The sequence below is a fragment of the Meleagris gallopavo genome, chromosome 4 (assembly GCF_905368555.1).
Source record: "Meleagris gallopavo chromosome 4, MGAL_WU_HG_1.1, whole genome shotgun sequence".
Lineage (NCBI taxonomy): Eukaryota > Metazoa > Chordata > Aves > Galliformes > Phasianidae > Meleagris > Meleagris gallopavo.
The window spans coordinates 14,235,276-14,256,565 of record NC_139407.1 but is presented as its reverse complement, the minus strand read 5'-3'; the positions used below and the strand labels follow the sequence as shown (position 1 = coordinate 14,256,565).

General features: G+C 35.3%; 1 protein-coding gene across 1 annotated transcript in view; it reads right to left on the bottom strand.

The window, feature by feature from the left end:
- The window catches only part of INTU (inturned planar cell polarity protein), a 39,266-nt gene that overhangs the window by 10,260 nt on the left and 7,716 nt on the right, over positions 1–21,290 (bottom strand). The window contains 7 exon segments of the mRNA XM_010709585.4: positions 3,136–3,325; positions 4,400–4,477; positions 5,038–5,127; positions 7,898–8,016; positions 12,727–12,812; positions 12,815–12,929; positions 18,624–18,709. Coding sequence (XP_010707887.3) covers positions 3,136–3,325; positions 4,400–4,477; positions 5,038–5,127; positions 7,898–8,016; positions 12,727–12,812; positions 12,815–12,929; positions 18,624–18,709 — 764 coding nt within the window.

Here is a 21,290-nt window from a genome sequence, read left to right as displayed (position 1 = left end):
TATCTAGATCCCTACATACAGGAGGAGAATCAACTCTTTGAAAGGGTTGATAACTGCAGGACAAGGGGAAATGGTTTTAAGTTGAGGGAGGGGAGATTTAGGTTGGATGTCAAGTGGAAATTCTTTACAGAGAGAGTGCTGAGGTGCTGGAACAGGCTTCCCAGAGAGGTTATGGATGCCCCGTCCCTGGTGGTGTTCAAGGCCAAGTTGGATGGGGCCCTGGGCAGCCTGGTCTAGTATTAAGTGGGGAGGTTGGTGGCCCTGCATGTGGGAGGGCGGTTGGAGATTCATGATCCTTGAGTTCCCTTCCAACCCTGGTCATTCTGTGATTCTGTGATCCATCTGAAGGGCCTTCCTACCATCAGGCAGATTGACACCATCTCCCAACTTGGTGTCATCTGCAAACTTACTGAGGAAACTAACTTACTTAAACTTACTTACTCAATTCTCTCATCTAGGTCATCAATAAAAATATTAAACAAGATGGGCCCCAGTACTGACCCCTGAGGGACACCACTTGTAACAGGTCGCCAGCTGGATTTAACTCCATTAACTACTACCACTGGGCATGGCCCTCTAGCCAGTCCCTTGCCCAAAGAAGATTATACCTGTCCAGGCCACAGGCAACCAGTTTCCCCATGAGAATACTATGGGAAACCATGTCAAAGGCTTTGCTGAAGTCTAGGTAGACTACATCAACAGCCTTTCCATTATCTACTAATCTGGTCACCCAGTCTGGGAAGGAGATGAGTTTGGTCAAGCATGACATGTATTTCAGTCACTAAAACATATACTACAAAAGCAGAGATCTGACTAAAATTCTTCTACACACATAAATATGATAGGCAAACTGCTCTTCACATGGAATGGAAAATAATTTCCTAAAATAGAGTCGAATATACTTGAAAATCATGAAAGCAAAAATGATTCTTCAATTCACTGAAGTTTATTAAAGAACATGTACACTGTATGGAAAGTTACTTTCTCAACTGGAACCTGACTAGGTACTAGAGTTATATGACAACTCTATATGATTGTTCCAAATAGAAAAAGTGGTGCAATTTTAAAATGCATCTGTCACATTAAAGATCAATAGATTTACAAAGTAATTAGCTGTCTAGACATACATTTAGGTCCTTGAATGATACCTACAGTACAAAAGTACCTTTTTGAGCTAGACTTTTTGATTGAGGCTTCATAATTGATGCAGAAGAGTCCTGCTCTGTACTGGAGTCCTAAGACATTATTCATCTAATACTAAAGCAAAAAGCTGGAGTAAATTAGTTGAACTGCCAGATTTTTCCCCACTAATAACAGAAAGAGTTCAAGATTAGCACTTCAACCGTTGTAATTTATATCATAGGTCTAACAGAAGGTGAGATGGGTGCTACCCCAAGTCTTCACACCAATGGAACAAATAGTAGCTGCATGGAATATATGAACGTTTAACCTGATTCTGAGAAACTCTGGAAACAGTTAAGAAATATGACACATTAGGAACAGCAGAAGGGGAGTTATACTGAAGCTACTACACACAATGTAGATAAAATCCTCAACTTCTTGAAATGCTCTCTCAAAGTATTAATAGACCTAATGTTCGTAATACAGCTGCAACTCGTAGGACATATAGAGATCCAGAGGTCTTAGCAATTCAGATCTAGTATTACTCTACAAAATACATATAAAGCATCTTCAAAACTACTTTTAACCACTGTCTTGGGAATTGAGTTTCCTGAAGTAGAAACTGTTTTTTCATGCTCGCATCAGATTTTGTACTTACAGCTAGTAGGCATAAAGCAGACTGAAATAACAGAAAGAATAACAGAAGTCACTTATAAAGTTAATAAAATCACAATGAGGAAGTTATATGCTGCACTTTACAGTAGCATACTCAAAAATAGGCTTGCTTCCTAATCTATAGTCAAAATATGTAAGTCATGTAACCAGTTATTTGCTGTATGTACCCTGGAAAAGGTACAGAACTGAGATTCATTCATATACTGACTACGTGGTTCAGAACGAAGATTGCTTTTATATTTCATTATCAGCTCTCTATTTTGAAAGTAATATACAGCTCTGTTTTTGACTGGGGAAGCATAAAGCAGGACACTGCTCAAATACAAAATAACAACATAGAAGCAATCACTTATTGATTTCCACATTTTCAAAGTACAGATTAACTTCTGTACTTGCAGCATATAAGAAAATATGGCAGCCAACTGCACCCAACAAGACCTTGTTATCTACATCTGAACCTACTGTGAGATGAAAATAAGTTCTAACATTGCTCTCCATGGAAAACATAACCCTTAGATAGTGATACTAAATCACATTATAGCAAATTGTAGCACAAAAACAGAAAAAAAAAATTGCAAATTGCCCTTTGAAGGATACCAGAAGTCTTTTGGTTCATTTCTAAACAAATACATGCAGTTATGTTATTAAAGCATTTGAGATCAGAATTAACAGAAAACATAAAGAACAGAAGACTGAGTTAAATATGATCTGCATACATAATAGAAAAAAAAAATCAGAAAAGAAAAAAAACATTTCAGAGTAACTTTCTGCATGTAAGCTGCGATTACCAGCATTTGTCCTAAATGTCATTTCTCACAAGTTTTCCCTTGCATTCTTTGGTGATTGCATACTGTTTCCTTTGCGTAACTCAATGCGTTGATAAAAGATAATATAAGATTGTCTCCTAAATCACAAGTTACACATGAGCTTCTGGAGTATTATTTTATCTATAGTAGTAGAATTTTAACTGTTAGTACTTTTTTAATGTATTTCTAAAAGTACATAAATGATGAGAATCAAACATAAAGCTACACACCATGACGTGCTTTCCCTATGACATATCTACATTTAGATAACTACATTTTTGAAGTCATCTTAATTGCTTTATCATCGTGTTCTCTTCTTAGGTAACTCTGAAGTCACTGAACTACGTATGTAATATCATTCTGTTTCCAATGTAAACAACTGCATAGCTTTAAACTTAAGAGAAGGGTCCTGTAGGAAAATAGGCAGCCCGCATTTATATTACACTATGTCAGCAAAAGATACATGCAAGATCTGTGTTGGTTTTCTGGCGTGACTTAGACAAGTTCTAAAGAGATCTGAAAACAAGATCACCTTGATTTCCTGAGGCAAAGTCAGCCAGCGCAAGCCTGGGAGACTGTCTAAGAATAATGCACTGCAGGTAGTGTAGTGCTGAACACTGGGGCTGGCATTTGAGTTAAGTCTTGCAGGCTGAAGTGCTCGTTGGAAGAACAGGTTGAAAAAATGATCCAGACGAGAAACATGTTCCACCTGGCAAAAAGCACTGAACAAACATGAACTGCAAGTTAAAATATCATCAAAAAACTTGTAGCTTGTTTATATAACCCTCTGTGCTGTCGAAGCCTCTTTACAGCATGGTAACTACATTTGGTTCTTTTAACATTCCTTTTAAGCAAACGCTATGCTAATACTCAGACATGCTGAAAGCAGCATTGCATTATTGGAGCAACGTAAGATGAGGCAATGATCAGCTTTGTATTTAAAAAAAAAAATCAGATTTTCTTTTTCTTTATTTTAATAATTTATTTAAATATTTTTGTGTGTTATATATCTCTGTGCTGTCTGGCTACTTTCTTCAGAAGGTATAAAAAACTATTATTCCAAATGGTCTCCTATACTTACAGAAAAATCAAGTACTTTATTCTTCATATTCAAAGCTAAAGCTTTTTCTGAGATACGTTTAAACAGCTTCAAGTACAACAAATATAAGTTGCTCCTTGTTGTTAAAAATGCTATGAGAAAACGCTACGACTTGACATTACATGAGGCTGTTCTACCTAAAACATTTTTCTGTGCTGAACAGCGCAACAGTAATAGAAACAGTAGGATTTTCTCCATGGCATACACACTTCAATCCTGAAGTGAATGCAAGCATACGAATAGCCCACCTTGGCAATTTTATTTAGGTTACAGACAGACTGAAATTTTTCTGGGTAATTTCCAAATGTAGAGAAAGACATTTACTCTGCCAAATAAAGTTGAGAAGTCTAGAGTGTTTATTTTATTACAAATATAACACTGTGATTCATATATACATCTTGCAGACAGTGGTTTAACACATTTGCAGAGTGCTGTTGACATCCAGAGTGATTTTGGTTATGTGAATGATTTAACCTAATCAAGGACAACATTTTCTGAAATAACAAAGACTATTTTTAAAGAGTCTTACTGGTTTTAAAAATGAAACAAAATTAAGAAGAACAAAATCCTGGTTTTGCGCAAAGATAAAAGAACAGGCAAAAAAAATCCATGTAAATATTAGAAATTAATGCTCTTTTTCCATATGCATCAATTAAAAAGTAGTGACTGAAAAGAAAATACTTCTGAAATAACTCACCTGTCTAAAGAGCTGTACATAAATTTTAAGGTCCTGACAACATCTTCAATCATGTTCCTCAGCTGAGTAAGTGACACACTAAAAATAAAAAACAATAAAACGTTTGCTTATGTTTATAATGTCCTCTACTAATGTGAATGTGCATAGGCATCTTCTCCAGAGTCTCAATAACCAGTGATACATTTGCAAACAAAAGTTATTTCATAGGACTGTATGAGAACATCCTTTTGTTTCCTTTGAGTAACTTACCCATGATCACACAGACATAATAGAAAAGCTGGAAGAAAATATTCAGAAGTTCTTGACTTCCAGAACACCTAAATATCTAATATTACTACTGTTACTCAGTGTTCTCTAATCAAGGCATGACTTCACAAAACACTGAAAGTGACTGTTACAACTTATATGTATTTCTGGAGATCTATTAAGAAGAAATTGTAACGAGGGGTATTTAAAAGATGTGAGCAAAGTCAATACATTCAGTGAGATCCCAGCTATAAAATCTAACTAAAGTAAGAAGAGAACATAGCAAGCCCTCCCTTCCTTGTTCTTTGACAGCAGAACAGTACAATTCGAGGTTGGTATTCGGGAAAAATGTAAAACAAAGTCAGAAAGAAAATATTGTATTTGAAACTCACTTTTCTTCAGGAAGGCCAATCACAAGCAACTTGCCACATTCTTTCCAGTAAACAACTTGAACTAGTTTTTCACATAAGAAGAGGGAGGAACTAGAAAAGCCAGAAGTACTTCTGTTAGCACTATGAAGTTGTAAAAATAAAATAAAATCACCTTCCAAGTTGGAACATATGTATTGTATATATAAAGTCTTATGTTCATATAAAATGACATGCATACAATTGAAATACATAATTACCCTAATTATTAGAAAACTCAAAAGACCCTCTGACTTCCACTCCACGTAAGAGGTCACATCAGTAGCAATAACATTTTCAAGTACAAGCATGAAGGAGGAATAACCATTACTCAAGCAGCACACTCTTCCTCAGAGAATTGATTCAGATGCTTCCTTAAGGTCTTTTTATGATGCCCTTGCCTAGCTTTCAATACAGTTAATTTAAAAAGTGAATGGCATTTCAGGTCACACTGAGATCCTAATGCTTACTCACAAAAGCATTTCAAGAGACCCCACAAACAGGTTTTGATAGCAAGACCAAGAGCTATTTGGGCCTATTATCTGAGTGACAATTATGAAAGCTCATGCTATCTCCCTATAAAGGAAATGGCACTACAAAGCTCATCAACCCCAGAAGGTTAGGTTCTAGTCAGCAATAAATAAATTATTATGCATTAGATTATAAAATTTAATTTATTGGTTGCTGCTAAAAGTAAGGTCTGTAAACATCTCCAACACTAAATTTATAGCAGCTCTAAAACTGAGGAAAAAAACTTGTTCATGTATTCAGCTGTGACTACAGCTAGAATTGATTTTTTAGCCCTGCTACACATGACTTGTGTGACTATGAACACAGATTATATAACTCAGTTCGTCATTTATAAATTAAGTTATAATAATTTCTCTCTGACACGTAGGATTCCTGTGAGTGAACAGGTAATGAATTGGTACTAGTTAGTAGCTGTTACGATGGGAGTTTGAAACAACAGACTGACTGCGTATAACATCTTAGAGCTAACTGTTTTACAGACTATCTAGAAAAGTTATTAAAAAGCACTGATTTTGTCTCCTGACTTTTCTTAGTATGATCTAAGAAATTTTAAATAACATAACACTGATGCAAAGCAAAGGATATGTAACTTTAAGCTTTAAAAAAATGACTCCATGATTAAGTTGTTCCACTGATTAAGTCATACTGCAGAAGTTGATGGAACTGAATAAACCATAGCACTGTCATTTCATTAGTTACGAAATTCCTAACTATTTCCATAGGACTCCAGAAAATTTTTATCCTTCAAGCAACCTTTCCAAGCAAAACAAATAATATAATTGATTATGCAATTAACAACAAACAAACATATGCATCTCAAATGATGCATAAAACTTGAGTAGTTATCATAACTTTCTCTTCTGACAGAGCTTCATGGGAGAGCTGTTATATTTTTTGAAAATATGAAACAGTCTTTAGAGACTAGCAGAGGTCTTTTTATATTTTAATAACTCGTCTACAACATGCTTATAGATCATCAACAAATAGCTTGATTTCAGACACATCTAAAAGCCAAAATCTGGACAAGTAAAAAATGCTTCTATTGGAGATAATCTCCATAATAACACACAAGTATTGAAAATTGGTAAATGTGTCCTGTGCTAATTAATGCAGCATTATTTTGGAATATTAGCATACACAAAAGATCTAAAGCCTGTGTTTGGTAGAGTCATTCTCCATTTGCAGTGGTCACTAAATCAGTAACACACTTTCATGAGCTTTTGCCAACTATAAGTTTGTAAGCACAGCAAAAACACATTGCTAAAACTTCTCAGTCAAAATAACAAGACACTAGCAAGTCTAAGAAAGAATAAATGAAAATAACCAAATGTAAACAATAGTAAATTAGCAAGTATTCATTTTCTGGTAAACAAAAGCAATTAAAAACAATTTAAGAACTCTTTTTTAGGAGAAAAACATAAGTGGAAAACCCCACATATGAAAGAGGTTTTCTGCTTTCAAGAAATTCTCTATTCTTGGCAATATTTTCCACTATTTGTACAACGTGTCTGCCTTCATCCTTCTTGAATCAAAATTCTTGGGCTTGAAATCCCACTAACAGTTGGCTCTTTAAAAAAAGAAAACAAAACAAAGAAACCACCAAAACTATTCACACCTTGTGTGTGAGTGGAAGGCAGTGCTATGCAGAAGAGAATTGTGACCCAGGCACCCAGGAGATGTGAGCTGAGATACAAACTCTTAGTGAATGAAGTGTGAAACCGAAAGATAACTGCTACCTCACTCCTAATTATTCCATCATAAAATTGTCTGCCTTCAAATATATAATCATCTCTTGGCATATCTCCACCACCCCTACCCACCTCCAAAAAGCTCAAAGTCATCTATATCAGTCTTCTAACCAGACTTCTGGTCTGTGGATACAAAAATATTTATGGTGTTGCAAATTAAATGTGCAATAAAGTGAATTCTAAAGGCACAGATGCTGATGAATTTAACTGAATTACATATTTACATGTTGGTTTATTAACTTGATTGACGCTGTTGTTGAATTTCCAGTATGCCAACGTACAGCGCCAAACAACTGAAGTTTAAAGTTTATCTAAGCATGTTAAGAGCTCTAGGAAGGGACCTGATAAAATAAAATAAAATCAGTTATACTGAACTAAAAATCCTAATCACTGATACCTATGACAAAAACATTACCCCAAATCAACATGTGTTGAAACTAAGCAGTCCAACTTGAGACATGTTCTTGTTTTGTCCAGACCTGGATGTGTGACCCATGTGCATTTTTCTGTACACATACATATAGAATAATAAAAGAAGTAACACATAAAATCTCAACTATTTTTACCTGAGAATCTGGGCACCAGTAACACTTTCCATTATATCACTCAGGGTGAGAAATATTCCCCTCACATTTTTGAGTTTTTGGGATGCCTCTGATATGGGATACTGATAAAGAATTTCTTGCTGTGAACAAAGTTAACTGTTAGATAAGGGAAATAAAAACAAAGAAACAACAACAACAACAAAACAGAAAACAAGCTGATATTTTTCATGGCATCAATTTTTATTTTTAAACATGAAAGCTTTTATCATATACTTTTGCATAGTATCAAAACAAGTAGTGATCTTCACAGACACACTGGAAAGTTCAAAAACACAAGTGAACGTTTCTGACAATTTAACTTCTGTTTTATGGAAAAGTAAATCAGTATCATATGGAGAAACAAGAAATGACAATCAATTTGTCCACTGCATTTCACAGCTTTATGTACACTGTTAACAAATCTGATTCCAAAGGACTGCGAACATTTGTTTGTTTCTTTCAATATTTAAGCTGTTAATTAAGAGCCACATTGCCCATCAAACAGACAGCTCTTTAAAACCAACAAGTAAGAACATGATGATTCAAATTTCTCCCTGTATCCCTACCTATTCACTCTACATGTGCAAAACATAAAACTGAGGTATATATTCAAATCATGCATACACCATCAACGATTTAATCACCAAAGCTCTGACTGTATTTATTGGCAACTCTCTTAGAAAGGTTGGGTTGAAATTGAAGATCAGCGAGGATGAATGCTGAGATCAGTTATTGGTATTATTCTTACAGGTTCTTAAAGATAAAGATATCTCTATATCTCTATATCTCTATATCTCTATATCTCTATATCTCTATATCTCTATATCTCTATATCTATCTTTTATATATATAAATTACGTAAGCATGCTCCAAAATTATATATTAATTACTTCAGGCACCATAACAATAGAACATTAATAAGCAAACGTGTGACTCTCCACAGTTTTGCTTTCTGGCAAATCAGGATGTGTAATGTTCAGCCCATCCAACACAATCAGAACACTAAATTGTTTTTCTACACAAACAAAAGAAACCCTGATGTGATTAACTTTGCTATTTTATCGTTCGGTGCCAATACCCGTTAGAAAATTTTCCTTCATCACGATTAAATTAATACTATTGTAATGTTTCATGGTAGACAGACCTGGCAAACTCTTCATCCAATTTAATTAGCTTTACTTTCAAATAGTCGTTAGTAACATGGATTTTTTTCTTAAATCAACCCCTCAGCAGGAAAAAAAAAAACCAAAAACCCAACAAACCACCACTTTCTAATTACAGCACTACAAAGGGCTAAAAAGAAAACATTCTCTCTTTTTCTCTCCTCACTATGAATGGGGTCTTTTACGCAAAATTCATTTGAGAATTATCTGAACACTTTCCCAGGGAAAGAAAAGACAACTGTAACAAAAGGTCATAGCTGAATCATAAATATATTAATGAACTAGCAAGGTTCAGCACATATCACCATACAGGATCAGCTGTCCTCAGAGCAAAATAAAAAGTATCACTTTATCCTGAAGTTCACAGGGCAAAGACAAGAGAATTACTAAATTAGAAGCAGCTGATTTAGAAGAAAACTAAACCCCCTACACCAAACTCAACACCCGAAACCCAGGCAGAGCACCTAGACTAAAGTTTAGCCTTTAACTTAAAAGTTTCTCTTTTTTAAATTACTATTTTATTTATGTCTCAAACTAAATCTTAATAGACTTTTTTTCCCCTCCATTCAGTGCAACCTCAACAACAAATGAAATGGAATTATATCAGAAGAATGCTGACCAGCAAGAAATTTACAGCCTTCACAGTGCACTGACAATAGATGCTTTAGTTACTCCTTAAATTAAAAACAAAAACAAAACAAAACAAAAAAAACAGTAGATGAAAAGAACACTGTGCACTCCTAAAGATTCATTTAGAAATTAGAAAAACTGAATGAAATGCCCCAGAAAGCACAAGCATCTGTATGAACTAAGATAGCTTAACACCTTACCTTAATACCTACTTTTCATGTTTACATAACAGTTTATAACAGTAAAACTATTGTGATGAAGGAATATGAACTTCATTTTAAAATACAGTATCATAAAAAAAACATCATTCAAATGCATAAAGATAATATAATGTTTGGTGATGCAAATAACATATGTTGGTATGAATACTGTATGCTATAATCAGAATACTTGGAGTTAAAACCATAAAAGGCCAGATCAAACCATCATCATCTGGGACTCATGACACATGCACAAATACTGTCTAAGGCTGCTTTCCTGAAGGACTATTAGATAAAGCTTACAAGTCTTAGAGACCATTAAATCTATTTTTGGGTGCCAAAGGCTCACAAGTGGAAGAATTAGTAACTAGCCCACGTTGCCATTGTTTATAAAGATGTGATCTGCATACCATGCTCATCTGGGATACGGGTAGAGAAGCTTAGTGAAGGATCATTATATTTTTCCATTGTGCAAGATGGCAGGAGTGTATAATAATTCAATGCTAATTTGAACTAACGTAAACTAAATTAGGAATAGTACCTCTACATCACAAATGTCACTTACTGCTTACCAAAGGAAAATAAAAGAAATTCCCTGATAAAGTTAGCATTCTTTTTTAAATATGTGTTACAAAAAGGGCTTGGTTATACCAGCAAAGCATATCTCAATATCAGAGCCTATTTAGGGCTGCATAACTGCCAAGATTTATCAGGAAACAATTCTTCCATGGTGTGAAAGGACGACAAGTGCATTACAATCCTTCTTTTACCTCCACTCAACATTCAGGCTTAATCCCATTTCTTGGGAGGAAGTAGAGAAATAATGGGGCAAGAAAACACTGTTCATTTACTCTGAAGTGCAGGAACTGCCATTAGGCATTTGCATACCTATTTATCCACCAGAGTCAGAGACCTTGAATTACTTTGTTTCTTTGCTTCTTTTCATGATATTTCATAGAATTTATGTAAGTGACCAAGAAAACACTGGTCTAAGTCTATAGCAATTGCCCCATGAACGTCCTGTACATGTAACATAGGACAAACAAAGAGCTTAAGGTAGAAGAGGTGTTTTTAACAAGCAAGTCAATTTTTATAAAGCATCTTAAACTTATTTAATTGTTAAATTAGTTTTTTTTATTTTTATTATAGGTAAATAACAGAGAAGATAAATACTATTGTACTGAATGTTTTAATGGAAGCAGTCTTATGGTGGAGATAAAAACATGCAAGGCTAAAAAATTTGTAAGTGAAATTGATATAAACTAATTTCTAATCAAAGTATCTACTATGAAAACCTGTAGTCTCTTAAATGAGATCAGAAAGAACCGCAAACCAAAACTTACAGTGCTAGCATGTAGTCGCAATACATAATGAAGCATGTGGTACGTTAAAAGTATCAGAGTGAAAAAAAAAAAAGTGATTTATATTGCAAAGCCAAGTTCTGCAGAGTTACAAAGTACTGAATTTATGGTTGCCTGGCAAGTCTTAATTATACACACTCACCTGCCCATCTTAGGCTCTGTGCAAGCCTAGCATCTTTCAAAACAAAGGACAATATCATGCTGCATACATACTAAATGGCTCAATTAAAGTTGCACAAGTAGCCACAAATCTGTCATTTTCTAGTTTTCACGCATTTCACTCTGCATACTGTATTTTTAATGGTATCATGATATGCAATTTTCTATGGTTCTCCTCCCTAGTCGTGGCTCTAGAAAACCAAATTCCATTAGGTATAATTGCAACACTTTTTTCTCTGCTGTAGATTATCACAGTAATATAGACTCATATTAATTGAAAAAGTATTAAAAAGATAAAGACATTCCAGAGAAGGGATGGAGCACTGCCTGGACCTTAGCATTCATTCCAGGAAGGAAACAAAACTGTCTTATTTTCTGCTCCACACACTGTCACTGTCCTGCTATACGAGACCTTGGAGACTAGAAAAAACTGTGCTTCATCCATAGCATAGATAATAAAGGTCACGGGGCCTTGTGCTAAATGTGAGGAAAACATAAGGGGACAAGAGTCTTTCCCCAAATGTCTGCTCCTGACGAGTACACTTTGGCCACCAGTCATTTTCTGATCAGGTAAGAGGCCAAGCTCAGCCCTCCACTCTGTTCTGTATCTGCCAAGCATGTGGAGCAGAACATTTGTAGCTATGGCTACATCAGGAACATCTACACAAACTTACAAAAGGTTATACACAGACTGGCAAAATTTTTCTGAGGAACACCAAAGTAAAGAGATGTGAAACTTTATGGGACAAAGAAAGAGCACTGGTAGCTGAAAAAACATGGCCCAAGCAAGAATCAACAGTCAATTGCAAACAGCAGACATGCAAGACTCTTCTGAGGGAAGGCATATTAGCTTTTCTAAACAGGAGGGGCCCGTTTAGAAAGACGATGTATGGGGACTGCCACCAGCTCCTGCTGAGGAAAAGGCTTTTTTGATTAGGCAGATTTCATACAATCAGTTTGAGTCATGTATTGAAAATGTCACAGTGAGCAATTGAGAGACAATAATGAAATTCTGAATTTGCCTCTGCTTTCTCTGTTAACACCTGGACTGTTCTCTCTATCAAGACAACCAGTGGTGTTGAAGTGATTTTAAGCCCAATTAGTTTGTCTGCAGCGATGCTGGCATTTTTTCCCTCCCTGAAATTTCAGGCTTTATTTCTGTCAAAACAGACATTTGGCAGACTACTCATTACTCAAATTTATCAGCAAGATTTTATTTCTTTTAATATCGAAAGACATAGCATTCGTTGCCATCAGTTTTTACCGTTCCTCTTCACTTTTCTTAGTTAGCCACATACCTCATCCTTAGATGTTTCAGAGTCCAGTTTCAGTGAGAGGAACATAACAATATGAGGAACGCTCTGCACAGCCTGTTGAAGGCCATGCTGTCTTCCCCCCACAAAAGCCGAACCAGGTTGTTCATACTTGACTGTTCCTGCTTATATCTTTGCTGACAGGCTCCTTCAGGTTCAAATACCGACGTCTCAAATGTGAGTTTTACCTATTAAAACAATTAATTATTGTGAAAGTGATGATGCATTTGCAGTTACGTTCTAACGTCAGATAAGAGGGACGTAGTTGGAGACATTTAAGAGACGTTTTCATAGCTTTATTAAAGAGCAAACTTTTACGTGGCACAGTGCTAAATTTTTGTAAGCATCCGTAGAAGATGAAAGCATTCAAGAATTGCTGCTGTTTAAGGAAAAGCAATTATATACTCAGTGTTCCGTAACCATTTATTATTAACTACAAAGCCAGCTATTATATGCTCTGTGAGCCATGTAAGTAAGCATGTGGTTTGGTGTGTTTTCATTCTCAATTTTTATGGCTTTAAGAATGGAAAAAATATACTTACTGTTCTGAGTTTGTTTGAACACAAAACGTATTACCACCATATTTAAACATACACTACATTTGACTCTAAATATTAGCACTTCTGTACGTATATATCCTCAAGGCTACGTCATGGACTTTTCATTGCTGTTTTGAGCATGCTGGCAGGTACAACTGAATAGGAAAATAAATTTTTGCTGGACAGCAAAACTAAGTAGCCACACTCTCAGTTCCTCATTTCATATGAGATTGTTTGTCTGCATTAAAATAACCTTGAAACGTTTGTTGACTTGGCAGATTGAAACACAATGTAGCACACCAAATCCCACTTCTGTTAGTGACAACTCAGCATAATGATGAGTGCAAATTCAAGTTTGTTTTTTTTTTTCCAGTTGCAATACATCCAAAAAGCCTAAGTAGAGGCAGCTTATACGTCTAAATATAGATACTTTTATATTTTCATAATTGCCTGTATGTGCATACACAAGCCTTGAGAGGAGTGCCAGCAAGAAACTGTGATGCTTTAAAATACTCACTGCCTGTCCAACTAGTTCCGAGAGACATGCCATCATCTCTTGTAGCTACACTACTTGTGTCACGTGCTGCCTCCTCCCCATCCCACTCTATTCCCTCCCAACACTACTCGTTAATCTTTTCCTCGCCTATTTTGGCTGCTGTCAGCTTTTTATTCCCCTCATTTCTCTTCCCATTCTTTGGAATGGCACTGCATTCCATCATGCTCTCCTGTCATGTGCCACCCCCTTTTTTTTTTTTTTTCTGACAGCAACTCATCCTGCGCTCTTTCCTCATCATTTCAGTTTCAATTCAGTGCACTATGCATTAAAAGGACTCAAGGAATACTGGCATCCAGCTAAGCAACAGCAGCTTTTTATGACCCAGTAACTCGATCGTTCACAGTTGTAGTGTTTCCTTCTGCAGCATTCTGTGACTCAGTTCTCTTTCTACGTCAATCCATCTGCATGTATTTCAAAGGATTTTCTTCATACCCTGCTTAACATCTTGCAGATTTCCTCAAGACTCAAGAGTTCTTTCTCTTAACTTCTACTACATCTTGCCTGTGGAAACTTACTCACAACACTTAGGCTACAGTTCCTACACTAATGATGCACAGATGTAATTCTTGCTGCAGTCTATCTTTTAGCCTCTCAAACTAAAAAAATCTCTGCCTGTCTTGTCTTAGAGACATAACCATCTGGCTCTTCAGGCAAGAGCTCGAATGAATTGGGCCAAACAAAACTATAACTCTCCTTCCTCCTGCAGCCTCCATGCTGGCTCCCACATGGCTGCACGCAATGCCACACCACTCAGACGAGGAGTCACTACACTTTCAGAAAGGTCTCTCACCATAATTTGGCTTCCTATTCCCTTCCAAGTTTACTAGATTCTATACAGCAACTCTCATCCAAGTTCTACTATAAATGAGCCTTTAAAAAATTGCTGTGAAAAAGATCATGTAGGCTAGAAAATGCTGTAACAGAATGTTACCAAGAGACTACATTTCTACAAGGAAGCTCTGTCCTGAACAATGTACCAAGATCTGATTAAATAGGTGACAAATGAAGAACTGTGAATACCGAGTATGAAATCTTTCACAGCTCTGACTCCAGTTCTCTTAAGAAAATCAAGTCAATATACAGCAGAAAACAGGAAAAAAAACCCCACCTCATTTCAAAATGGAGAATTGGAAAAAGCACAGAAAATATTGATATTCCACTCCATAAATATACAACACGTATATATTCTCAATACTTATAAGAGTTCTCAAAAAAAAATTGTCTAGCTGTAAGAAGGTACTGATGAAAATGACAATAATGAGGTACATAGATAGGGATTTTTCAGCTTAGGAAAGAAGAGACAGAAGTTAAACATGACAGAGCTCTCCAAAATCACAGAATGATAAGAAGAATAAGAAGATACAGACAACTGTTATTCCTGACACTGGAATCTGTAGGCATTAAAAGCAATTACTAGGAAGAGCTTGAAAGCCAGAAAGGAACAGAATAAAAATCAGTTAAGTAAAATCACTGCTATAGGATGCTGTGGAAGTCAAAGGAATTTTAAGAAGAAACTAATGTGTGATCCAGCAAGTCCCTAAGCTGTTATTAGGACTGCTGGAACCCAGAAAAATATGATGCAAGAATCCTTCTATACTTGACTTTTTTGTTAATACTTTTTATCTTAACATTTTTCAGTGTCAATACATTGAAAAATATTCCTGTTACACTTATGGTCTATCCCAGAAAGGCATGCTCTATGTTTATCTGTAAGAAAGTCATACACTCAAGAATATGGATTTTATTACAGGCAGAACTGGTGGCATTGCCTGCCTTTCTAGATCGCCTGTCACTTCCTGTTTAAGACTGTGCTTATGATTTGCCAAACCATAATTTAAAAATTCAGGCTGAGATTTTTGATTCTGACTATCTGCCTCAGGCTGAATATTTTTAGAAAGTTTAGAAAGTACTGCAACTTCTAAGTATATGGTTAAAGAAAAGTGTATTCTTCTATGCTTATCTCCTTCCTATGCAGTCTCTCCTCAGTCTTGTGCTGTTAAACATCTCAGAGGATCTGCTGTTTCCAACCCTACTCTCGAAGAATAAGTGACTGCAGAGACAAGCATCTCAAGCATCACTGCTACCTGTCACAGACAGGTATAGCACACAATATCATTTCAATTCTTGTATACTAAAGAGCAATAATAACGAAGTTGAAGAATTGCCTTTTTGGATCTTTAAATCACAAAAATAACCACATTATTGTGAGCAATATTTAGCTTCTCTAAAGTTTACCAACTTCTGTAGGAAGTTTGTCCATAAAGCTCACCAAAAATGAAGGTACATTACCATTTGGATATTTGCAAGTTACGTGCTTAGAAGAGATCACAGAATGATACAAGGGGGGAGTTCCTTTCTTTTGTTGTTGTGCTATCTCAGTGACTCAAGTAAATAGTCATATGTGTATTTAGTAATTTCATCGGATGCACAGAAATACCATAAAGTGAGCTAGATTAAAATAAATCACTAAGCTTATTCAAGTCTGCCTGAATAAAGGTTCCGATTTTCTTTTTTGAATACATTTAAAAAATGAGAAGTAATATCAAATCTATGAATGTTCGTTAACAAAGCTATAGAAGAAAGAGAACGCATAAGCAGTGATCAGCATCAAATTAAGTAGCAGCTATTTTGATTTCAGAAATGTACAATTGCTCAGATCACAGAACACAGCTTTATTATATTGTCTCAATCATTAATGGAGGGGTATGCTTTGGCCAGTCACATTCAGTGAGTGCTGAAGAACTTTGAAATGAGTTAAATGGAACTGAGACTTTATCTGACTAAGGAGACACACAAGAACAAAAACAGAAACAGTTCTGATGTGGGAGCAGGGGAAATAGGAAATAGCAATCTGCTCTTATAGATTGTTCTTGCTTTTTAAGTGCCCTATTCTTGTCCCTACATGCCCAAAAGCGAGTTTGACAAATCTCAGATAATACAAACAAAATTTGGGATAGGTAACACAGTAACGAGAGATGTTAAGCCAACTGTTGCATCTGAAAGCAGTTAGGTAAGTCATTTTTTATACTACCTGCAGTAATTTTTACAGTGAGTCCCAGAACAGCAGTGACTCAGCTTTTTATTTAATTAACTCATAATGATGTTAAGACTGCTTTAATTGCATCTTTTTAAAATGTATGCAATGTACAATGAATGAGAAATCATTTTGTGCAGTGTACGATGAATGAGAAGTTATTAACAGTTTTGCTTGTGTAACAGCTATCTTTATATCGTACATCCTAGAAACAACAACCCTCTGCTTCTTCAGCAGCATGAACACAGTGTTCTACACTGCAAAAAAATAAAATAAAATAAAATAAAACTACGTATTTAAGTTCTCCGCTTGTCTATTTCAGCAATCACTCTTTTGGCTTGACTAAAATTACACAGTAAAAAAGGAATAATTGCACTTTAATAAAAGGTTTTGGAAAGCCAACATGACAAATAGTTCCATGGTTTAAGTAATCACTGTCTACTAGACAAATTTACTGACAACATAAATGTTAACGTTGCGTTAAAAAATCACTACTATGCAAAGGGTTGCACTGCATTTAAGCAACCAATATATAAGTACACTCTAATCTAGCAAAGATACAGTTAAGGAAACTATATCATCTCTGCTTTTCTAATCATTCTGTATTTAATAATAGTTACATCAATTCCTTATTTGGTCCAGGACAAGGTTTTTCTGCAATGGAACTGTGCCAAAACCTGACCACAATTCTGGTAGCTTAGGCAAGCTTCATACTGTTGAGTATCTTGGAAAGCTTCCTAAACTGACATTGTAGTATTCAATCTTATTGCAAGTGCAGATGCAGTTCTACAGGCACTTAAACCAAATTGTGAACAGAAGCATGTTTGACAAAACCAAAAACTTCTACTTCTTTTTACCTCTGGACAGTAAAACATTTTTATTTTCACCTCTATATTCTACCTGGAATAAAAGTACCAGGGATTACAGGCATAGTGTAAGATACATTATCATTTTAACCTCCTCTGTCTTGTACCAAGTTACAACTTTTACCTTGTCTTCTTGTCCACCAGGATGTGGAAAACACTTAATTTTATGGTACTAACATTGTAGGTAATTTGCACTCACTGTTATAATTCTTTACTATTTAATTCTTTATTACGTTCCAAAATTATTGCTCAGTTAGAAGACAACTGTAGTTGCATTCTGTAAGAAAATACATTATTTATCTATTTTGTTTGTTTAATATCCATTTTAATCACTATTCAGTATTGAAAGATCTTAAAAACATTTAAGCTAAAGGCTTTTAAACACTATTTTTCTATTTAAACGCAAAAACTATCAATATCTCCATTTAAATCCTCTTAAATATCTTTAATAGCACTACATGTTAAATCAGGATTTGTGATTCTTTTATACTGATGAATTATTTCATCTCAGTATTTATACAGTAATTATTATTTTAAGAACAATGTAATCAAATTTAAAAAGCCAAACATACATTCTTTTATACTTCATTCTTTGGCTCTATCATACATATTTCCAAGGGAGAACAAAATAGCACTGTATCCACTCACTGCCACACCAGCTGACACTTACTTGCAAGCTATACATCAATACTTTGCTTCATACATTCTACTGTCAGACTGCACACCTCACTGAATTAAGTCAAAAACTAGAATTTTCTCATCTGAGAGAAAGATCAACTAAATTTCTTTCCTGAAGGAAAAAAAAAGACTATATATACTATTTGTTTGAGGGTTTTTGTTTGTTTGTTTTTTTACAACGGAAATTAAGAATAAATGTTCAACTGTACCTGCATAGGACCTGGAATGCAAGACAAAACTCTTTCTATGTTTTCAGAATTCACATCAACATCATTTACAGCAACTAGAGCATCTCCTGGAGACAAAAGAGATAAAAGCATAAATTAGAGGCTATTAGAGCAAAGTACAAAGCCAAACAATGTTGTTTTAAAACTGAATATGGCATTCAATTATAAATGATTTAACTGCAATTAAGTAGATGACATCTACTTGCAATATATACTGTATTTAAAAACAGCAGTCTATTACTTGAATGCTCTGAAGTCTTTACTGCCATGCTTGTACTGCTTTACAAAAATAACCAGCAAAGCCTTTTCCCTCCATCCAGGTTTCAGTCCATCCTATTGATTCATTCTTCCTATATGCACTTGACAAGTTCCATGCCCTTATTTACAGAAGAGGTTTCAAGCATCAGCTGAAGGAGAACCTCACCATCCCTTCCCCCTTTCTCTTTGAAGTAGTGCTGGCATTTCCCATGAACTTCAATAACTCAGCTTAGTTCAGTAAACTGGCAGAAAATCAAGCACTCCCCAGGTAGATAATTTTTGAATCTCAGATGCTCTAAATGAGCTCTTAAGTTAGCAGAAAGGAAAAAAAAGGACTGCATAGACAGTATGTGATACTTTGGCCACTGTCACGCTGCATGGTGAACAGTTAGTTTGGCTGATCATCTTGTGAAATGTCATTGATCTTCTTCAGAATCACAGCTACTTCATTTCATGCCTATACCTTCTTGGTCTCCTAAGGCACACTACAGTTCAGTGCTCTCCCTTCTTTCCCACACCTTGCTCCATTCTGAGGCTTCTTAGCCCTCTCCATATTTTTAATCTACCAGTTCTTCCTGCCTAATGACATCCTGCATTTACTAAAATCAAGCTCTTTTTCCATTACTAAAAATATAGCTGAAAAACAGGATCCCACAGAAAGTCTTGAACTGCAGATGGAAAAGGATTGAAAAATTAAAGGCACAGATAAAAAGCAAAGAGAACCAAATTAAAGCTTACAAACTTAAAATCCGTCCTCAACTATAAGGTACAAAAATCAAAGTAGAATTTCTATTTCAAGCAAGGGAAAATATTGTAGAGGTATTAACAATTTATAATAACTTCTGCCTTATCCTCCTCAAACAGACAGAAGGTTTAACAATGGAGAGTGCAAGAAAGACAAGAGAAATCAGTGAAAAAAAATTTTTATTGCTCCTTTGAAGGACTTCTTTTTTCAAGTATGAGTAGCTCTCTCCCTAATCTCTGCAATTTTAGATGCGTAGCACAGTAAAGTTTTGATCTAGTGAATTGTCACCACAACAAGAACAACTCAAAGATAGGATAGTTGAAAGTTGCAGCAGTATTTAAAAGCAAGTAGAGGAGCCCAAGCCAGAGTCCTAGGACTTGACAGCAAGCAACCAAGAATGGAGCATTCAGGCAGCACTAATACAATAAATAATTATCATCAGAACTACTAGCTTCTTTGTTGAAGAATACTGTAGTACCACATATTTAAGATACTCACTCGCAAATACAGGAGAAAACCTAAGTTGCTCCTGTACTAATCTGAAGCACTGTTTAAACAAAAGATTGTTTGTCTTCTTTTTGTTCTGTCAGGGAAATTATGAATTCTACAGTAAAGACAAAGTGTGGGCATCTGATCTTCTGCTCCATGATGGCGTTCAAACCAACTCCGTACGCTTAGTGAAGATATATGCACCTTAGCACTTCAAAGGAATGTTTTTGGACCACATCTGATGGGGTGGAATACACAAATACTCTTTGAAAGAAAATCCATCAGTATTTACACGCTTTATACTCAAAGTGTTCCATTTATTTGACATCTAATGTACGTCTGTAAAACTTTCATTGGAGAGATAAATATTTATTCCATTCAATTTGTAAAAATGTAATCACGTACCATAAATGGAACAGCTTTCCAGAAGACACTGCCAAAGCAGCCCCATAAGGCTACCTTCATTTTGCCAGAAAATGCAGTATCGCTATGGAAGAACTGCAAATTGACTAAGAAAAACTACACCCATCAGTACTGACTTTTCAGAGCAGAGATGGTGGGGCTCTTGGCCTTTTCACCAAACAAAACAGAATTCAGTGAACACAGACTATTAAATAACAGAATGAAAGACACTACTAGTACAATAATAAGTATGTAAAAGTACAAACATGGAGCACATTAAAGCAGAACACAGCCACAAGATCTACCCAGTGTGGTAATTAATGACAGTAAAAGTTTATATATGCAAGTATTCCTTTGTTAATACTGCTTCCAACATTTTCTTTAAGAAACATTTCTTTCCCTTTCAAGGTGTGAACAACTTGAAAGGTTCTTAGATGTTAAATCTATCAAAAAGACTGTATGCAAAATACAAAATTTGAAGTCAGTCATATTTTATCAATTTACATTAAATAAACTAAAAAAACCCTAACTAGCACTGTTTATTAAATTTGGTAATTTGTAGAGTTAGATCAATTTCCAGACTAAAACGTAGCTGAATGACAGGCAAAAAGACATTTTGCTAGAAGATAGAAAAGTTGTACAGATGGCACCGCAAGTACATTTTTCAATCATTTTTGTGCTCTACAAAGTAGATTAAAAAAAAACCTAAAAAGCACAATTGACTTTTCTTAAGTACACAGACTGCATTGAATGTT